Source organism: Antrostomus carolinensis, unplaced genomic scaffold (genome assembly GCF_000700745.2).
Source record: "Antrostomus carolinensis isolate BGI_N321 unplaced genomic scaffold, ASM70074v2 scaffold26147, whole genome shotgun sequence".
Lineage (NCBI taxonomy): Eukaryota > Metazoa > Chordata > Aves > Caprimulgiformes > Caprimulgidae > Antrostomus > Antrostomus carolinensis.
The window spans coordinates 1-7,753 of NW_010325706.1; the positions used below are offsets into that span (position 1 = coordinate 1).

A 7,753-nucleotide genomic window follows, 5' to 3' on the forward strand; every position below is an offset into this window, starting at 1 on the left:
CGGCCAAATATTCCACTTCTCCAAGAAATATTTAGAGGTTTTGGTAAGCACATCTACCAGGATTTTGGTACAATTTCTTCATCTATTTATGATTTTATCAGAGTGAAAGAAACAGGCTGGATTAAATGCTCAATAACTGCACCTGTAAAGGATTGCACAGAGGGAAGCAAGAATTTAATTCAGTCTAATAATCCCACAGGTGTGCATTTTAATCTCTGGATTTAGGGATGATGATGAGATCAAAGTCAGGCCTTGATGAAAGAGGAGAAATAAATGCAAGCAGCTCAGTGAACGATACACTTGAAGAGTTTTCCCCTTGGTTTTCATTTCTCCTTTACTTTTTCTCCCCTGGTTGCATATAGCTCCAGAGACAGAGTATGGTGCTTTTGCCTGCAGCTCTGCCAACAGCGTGATAGTACTTATAGTATTTTGGCTTACACCTTTTTTTCCCACGCAAAGTGACAAAGTAGCAGATTAAAGCAAATCCATACAGCTAGATCTTTAGCATAAGCCAATTACCCTTGAATTTTAATTCCCAGGCAGAGCTATAGTTTTTCAATGTCTACGGGTTCTGTTTGCTTTGGTTTGGGGTTTTTGTTCAAGATAAATGGCCATTTCTGAATCCTGCTACTCATACGTGACACAAAGTGAAGTTAATCTGCTTGTATTTTCCACCTACAGGGCTCATATCATCAAGTGGGCATATATGGAGGCAACAGAGAAAGTTTGCTTTAGCAACACTGAAAAGCATTGCTGTACGTTTTGAGGAGAAAGTGCAAGAGGAGAGCCGGTACCTTGTGGAGACGATTGAAGAGGAGAAAGGTGGGTGGTTAAGGTACAGCACTGTGCCCAAAGCTTCCAGCTAAATAACGATGAGAAGTAAAACTCTTACTCCGACGCAGTTCCTAACGTGCAAAACATTTCTTCAGTTGCTCAAATCTCTATCTTCTACTTCCAGACTGCTCCTTTTTGCATTTATTTTAGACCTCAGGCCTAATATTTTCGTTCGTCCTTATTAATATTAAACAAATATATACTAGGTAAACACCTAGTATGTATTTAAATATTAAAACTTGCCTGTTTATACAGCTAAGAAAGTCACTACCGTGTTCTGCAAAGGAATAAATGCAACTCTCCTGCATATCAGGCACGTACGCTCAGAGGCTTAGTTAACCTCTGCTTGTCCTTGGTTTTACAAAGTATTTTAAAACTTGTTTAGTCAGGCTTTCCTTTTGTATCATGCACAGATGAAGCATGTGCCTTGCTTTTTTATGGTGCAGCTTTTAAGAACTGCCAGAGGGATATTAGTAAGAATAATTTGTATGTTGGTACATGGGTGATGTTGCACTTCAGCTTTAAATAGAAGCAGATGGGGTTTAGCTAATTCTGTGGAGCTATATATAATAAACAAGAAAGATCTAAATAGGAATTGTGAAATTATATACTGAACTTGCTCCATTTTAATTGCTGTTGCACTGAACAGGCCAAATACTTCACGTTGCCAATTGATTATAGTCCTTTATAGTCCTAATCAATAAACTAATTAAGCTGCTGGTTTGAGCCTTTCTTCCCATTAGTAATGACAAACAGGGATCATGTCCATCACTCTAATATCTGAGCACCAGCCCAGTTTAATTACTTTCTTGAAGAGTGGAGAGATCAGCAGTCCTGTGCAGAGTGCCTTGCATTTCAAAGCGATGCTCCCCAGCGTACCGACAGCAGCTCAGGGCTGGACTGGATTCGTTACAGATATTAGTCTCTCATATCATGGCAAGTAGCTCTCCAGGCTGCCTAAATGTGCCCTCTGAGAGATGATGGTCTCTGCTCGATAGGTCTCTCAAGGAATGCAGATGGGACGAACATCACACCATACTTTGTTCTTATAGGAGCTGATATGCACCACTTCTATGGGCTGTATGAGCTATTGCTGAATTTTATAACTGGCCACAGAGACTTGCAATCCTCTCCCTCTCCCGTATCTCCTCCATCTCACTTGATTTATTTGTAGAGGAACAGTTGAAGGCCAGTGCAATGGTATTTTTACAGTGTGGTTAGTCCTGAACTCCCTGCCCCAGGCTAAGCTTAGGGGGACCCACTCATGATGTTTAAAATTAGAATCATAGAATCATGAAGGTTGGAAAAGACCTCTCAGATCATTAAGTCCAACCATCAACCCAACACCACCATGCCCACTAAACACACTTTAAACCATGTCCTGAAGTTGGCACCAAAAACGTATTGGAGAGTGCCAACCCAACAGCCATAGCATGGCATGCTCCCAGTCATTTTTCCTGGAAAACAGCTCAAACCCTGCTTCTGTGCTAACATTGCTGTTTGCCAGCAGCCTGGGCTGGAGATGGGAGGGGACATCCTTGGAGAAAGTATGTCGTGGCACCCAATGTCCAGTGATGGGGGTGCTGGGGACCCCAGGACATGGGGTGAAGCCTTAGCATCACCATGGGTGAAAAGTAGGTGAGGTCTCACCCCAACTACAAATTGTTGATCTTGTAGAGAATGTGATTTTGACTGAGACTTTAAAGAAAAAAAGAAAGCTGTCTTTCATTCTGTTTCCTCCAGGACAACCATTTGACCCTCATTACAAAATTAATAGCGCTGTTTCAAACATCATCTGTTCCATAACTTTTGGGAACCGCTTTGACTACCATGACAACCATTTCCAGGAATTACTGCACTCATTGGCTGAAGTGCTGCTGCTCATCGGAAGTTTCTGGGGCCAGGTAAAGTTGGTTGGATGCTGCATTTAAAAGCTCAAAAACTGGAGTTTCTAAGGAACTGATTTAATCTGCTTTTCCGTGTAAAAAGAGTTCTGTTATAAAGGAAATAACCCTGAGTATTGTTCTACATTACACTGGTTTTATACACAAAAATCCATCAGGAAAGCAAGGAAGCAAGTTAAAATTATTGAGGCACATGGAGAAAAAACACTGCAGGATTGTGAAACCAATCTTATGCCTGACAAAGCCAAAGAGCAATGGAAAAACCTTAAAAATAGCTATGCTTCTACAAAAAGACTCAATAAGTAGCACTCTCAGTGAAAATTCCCTTCTTTTCCCTCACCCTTTTCCCAAACACTTTCTCAAACAACTTTTATTCATGATAAAACTGTCTGAGACTCCAGGTTTATAACCAAATAGGTGGATTTGGGGGTATAGCTTCTGCGTGACCACATACCATGGGCCAGGTCTGATCTCTGTCCCCTCCATGGACCCCAGCACTAAGGGGCTCCTCTGCACTCCACACTGATTTCTGACTCTGGTAACCAACTCACACTTGCCCTTCACATTAGGACACAGCTTTGACCACCCAGTATTACAGAACTTTATCAGCAGAAACATCTAGCCAATTCTTATCTTGTTTGTACTTGTTTACATCTGTGCAACTAAATTGACCTGTGTAGCAAAACTCATTTTTTTTCCTAGTAGCAAGCGGAGCTAATAAATTGTACTATCATCTGGACTGCGATACATGAGGGGTTTTTTAACTCAAGAAATGCTCTTTTGCTCTGTTTGATTTCTCACCAGCTATATAATGCTTTTCCTTTGGTCATGAGATGGCTACCAGGACCATTTAGGAAAATCTTCAGACACTGGGAGAAACTCCAGTATTTTGTGAAGGAAGTGATCGCAAAGCACAAGGAGGATTTGGACCAGTCCGAGGCAGAAGACTACATTGGCTGTTACCTGAAGGAAATAGAAAAGGTAAGAGTCTTACCTGATTTAAAGTCACCTAAAGCTTAACCCAAGACAGGAGCAGATGAGATCCAAGACTGTTCTCTCAGAGGACCCCATGCCTCCTGCATTGCCTTTTCTTTCCTATACCTTCCACATCAAACTTTTAGCAACAGCAGGAGCCTGATCACTTTGAAAACACACTGATTTTTATTTTTCATTTGAATGTATTTACACTTTGTCTTCTTCCATTTTTCATTCTGTCACACGACGTAGGACTCCTCTCAGGGAACATGTTCATGTTTCTATGAGAGCTCACAGGCCTGTGTTTGCTATTGTGAAACTTTAACACTACCTGCTTTTAAAAGTTGCTCTACACCAAACAGTGTCTCTCAAAGCATTCCACACAGCTTGTAAGTCAAGGAAGGTAAGGGGCAGAAATTTCCACATCCAGGGGTGATGTGGGTGATAAAATAGCAGCAGGACTTGACTTACATATGGATGGTTTTGTATTGGGTTCTTGAAAGTATCTCCTTCCTAATAAGAATTTTGATTTCCATACTTTTCCCTAAGTTCAAGGGTGACACCAGCTCATATTTCCATGAGGAAAACCTTCTGTGCTCCACCCTGGACCTCTTCTTAACCGGGACTGAGACGACGGCAACTGCCATCCGCTGGGCTCTGCTCTATATGGCCACGTCCCTCCACATTCAGGGTAGGGCCACTGATGGACCCCTAGCCCAAAACCAGATAAGTGAAACTCAGAAAACAGAGTTATTTCCAGCTTTACCACATGTTGGATGTGCCTATGGCCCAGTTTTCTTCTTGTGAACCTTTTAAGCAGGTCTGGTTTTTTTTTCTCTGTTTCCATAGAGAAAGTGCAGCTTGAAATTGACACGGTGATTGGGCAGTCCCGCCAGCCCACCATGGCTGACAAGGAGAACATGCCGTACACTAGCGCAGTACTGAGTGAGGTCCTGCGGATGGGCAACGTCGTGCCACTGGGGGTGCCCAGGATGTCCACCAGTGACACCACCCTGGCTGGTTTCCATCTGCCCAAAGTACGTGGAGATGACCACCCCTCCTACCAGAGCTAGGTCTTCATGGCCCAAGTCCCAAATCTCATCTGGAGGGGAACCAATCAGCAGGATCTTTTGGTGATACCACAGTTATACAGAAAATACAAGCCCTCCCGAAAGATGTTGTAGGGCTCTTATGGATCTCACCTCCTTGTAGAGGAGAACTGTGAGATCCTACAGTGTTGGTCATAATTTTCAGTTTTACAAGGTTTATCCCTTAAATTTTATACACGACGACCTCCAGACATTATTATGGGAATAGAGAGCCAAGAAACACAGGAAAGCAAACAGTTTGGGTTTGTTAATTCCACAGAGTACTAAAAATCATCTATTAAAAGTAGCACTTGATAGAAGCCAAGTAATAAGTATTGATGCATACACACTGTTCTGGCATTATGAAAGCAAATATGAGATTTAGATATATATAGTCTTTTCCATGTGTATGACTGGTTGCATCAAGGAAAATTAAAAATAAAAAAATCTGGGCATTTTGCTCCCCACTGATTAAAATATTTTTCTTTTTCTTGTGGAGGATGTAGAGATAAAACAGATCAGGTTTTTTTAAAAAAGAGCACAATAAAGCAAATAGATTGAAAATTATATGGTTAAACTGCTTCAAATTCCTATGGGAGCACAGTGTTATCAATTTAAAGATAGTTCACATTAACATCACCAGTGACAGCAGCACAAGGTACGGATCAACACTATGATGATATATAAAGGAGCGCAGAAGTGAACAATCCTGTCGGCTTTCACCCTCATTTGATTACATAGCTTAGGAAAAAAAATATTTTGCCCTTAAAAAAAAAGTAGTTTACATTGTGTGTGGAACAGAGCTAATAATAAACTAGTCTGACAGCACGTCAGCTCTTCTCCATCACATAATCGCCCGTCTTCTCCACCTCTTGCAGGGCACCACCCTGATGACCAGCCTGACTTCAATAATGTTCGACAAAAATGTGTGGGAGACTCCAGACACCTTTAATCCTGAACATTTCCTGGAAAATGGCCAGTACAGGAGGCGGGAGGCTTTTCTGCCCTTCTCTGCAGGTAGGATAATGGATGGGGAGATGATTTTCCTTTTTCCAATGTTCTTTCCCCCCCACCCCCTCAAGACGCCCCCTCCAGAGTAGGAGGGACTGCTCCTTGTCCAGCTTTCAGCCCACCTTCACAGTGAAAATCCCAGTAACAGTTAATTCTGACTGCTCGGAGCAGGAGGGAAATCAATTTGTTATCGCAGGATGAAAAAACAAGGCTTTTTCCTCTTGCACAAACTGCATAAATTGGGGTTTTTTTTTGGTCAAGCTTCCCCTCTTCATCTATTCAAACAGCCATCACAGTTTGCTCAGCAGTAAACTTCTGGGGAAGGTTTCTGCAAAATGTGTGGGTGAACATTGCCACCTAACCTTTCGAAGAAGAAAAGCTCCCACGGCCTGTGCAATGTGGCATGTGCAAGAGGAAACCAAGAGGAGATTGAAGCTCGCTGGAGACTCGGTGGGGTTATTTTTGCTCCTTTTCCAGGCAAACGGGCGTGTCCTGGGGAGCAGCTTGCCAGGACTGAGCTCTTCATCTTCTTCACTGCCCTCCTGCAGAAGTTCACCTTCCAGGCTCCAGCTGATGCTGAGCTGACCTTCGACTTCACACTCAGCCTCACGCGCTGCCCCAAGCCCTTCCAGATCCATGCACTGCCCCGTGACTGAGGCCAGCGTAGGGCAGCCCCACACCCCTCTGCTTCAGCCCTCCATATGCTGGAAAGTGTCCCTTCTCCTCTCTGCCCCATAGATTTTGAACCAAAATGATGGGTCACGGACATCTAGCCCCCACCAACATAGGGATGTCAGTGGGAAGGGCAGGAGGGCCACAACCTGCACACTCCAAAGAGGACAAACCCCAGGACTCTTCCCTTCACCTCATGCCTCCTCCTCTCTATTAGTTTGACAAAATTCATGAATTTAAAAGCCTCATTATTTAATTTTCACCATTAGCACCTCCCAGGAAGGTGTCTGCCAACTCTAAAACCACAGGCAAAATTGGGTTCACAGTGGCTCTTCCACAGGGGGTACATCCACCACCCAGAGACCATTTAGCAACCCCTAAACCCCAGTGCTGCCACACCCTGAATAGCCATGGGCTGTCTTTTCTGAGGTCTCCTTGGACAGTGGGGGCAGCTAGCCTTGCACGTACAAGCTCTGAATTCATGCCTCAGCACTAGTTTGGAATTCCAGGTGCCTGTGGCCAATCCCAAGGCTCAGGTGGCCTTGGCCTCAGTTTGGTGTGAGTTTCCCACACCACCATGTTGCTGCTTTGTGATGGAAAGAGAGATCCTTGCAGCAGAATCATGCAGTTTTAATTAGGAGGCTATAGGTGGTAGAAGCAGTTTGTACCATAGGCCAACCCAAATGGGATGGCATGAGGAGCCAGGCCTCCAGGTCTCAAAAGGCTATAAAAATGCAGTATTGCAGTTGTACAAGCAGGAAAAGTTTATCCTAAAAAGATTGTGGGAGCAAAATACAAAACAGGAAAGAAAAGTTGCAAAAAAAATTACACGGGGCTACTCAGGAGTGGTTTAGTTGAAGCCAAACAGAATGAGAAACAGCAGAGAATGTCGAAAGGGTCATGCCTGTGGTGGCTTGCTGCTGGCTGTCAGGAAGGAAATGGTGGCATGAAGGCTTTGCAGTGGGAAGTCACGAGCTCGTCAGTTTCTCTTCTGCTTCTGGCAAAGATTTGTGGCCAGGTACAATGGGCATATCCGTTGCATGGGGCTGAGGAGGTGGGACGAAGGCATAGAACCCTCTCTGAAGGACACACTACTCCACATACGAGGGTCTCCTTGGAAAAGTGTTAATTAAATAGGCAATTTGTAGAGAGTTTTTCCATCTATTTAACCAAGCATTTAGGCTTAGAAATGCCATCTCCTGTGTGTTTTTGCTTAGAATATAGTCACACCAATGATTTTTTTCTTCTCACCTTTCATAAGTGACTTTT

General features: G+C 43.5%; 1 protein-coding gene across 1 annotated transcript; it reads left to right on the forward strand.

Annotated features, from left to right (window-relative positions):
- Nucleotides 1-3: 3 nt before the first annotated feature.
- On the forward strand, nt 4-6,468 carry CYP2J2 (cytochrome P450 family 2 subfamily J member 2; the record flags this gene model as incomplete). The annotated part of the gene is made up of 8 exons (XM_010171344.2): nt 4-43; nt 682-822; nt 2,578-2,738; nt 3,543-3,719; nt 4,263-4,404; nt 4,563-4,750; nt 5,680-5,818; nt 6,290-6,468. Coding segments are annotated over 8 exons (1,167 nt in total), but the record flags the coding sequence as incomplete, so codon positions are not given.
- Between the last annotated feature and the right edge of the window lie 1,285 nt (nt 6,469-7,753).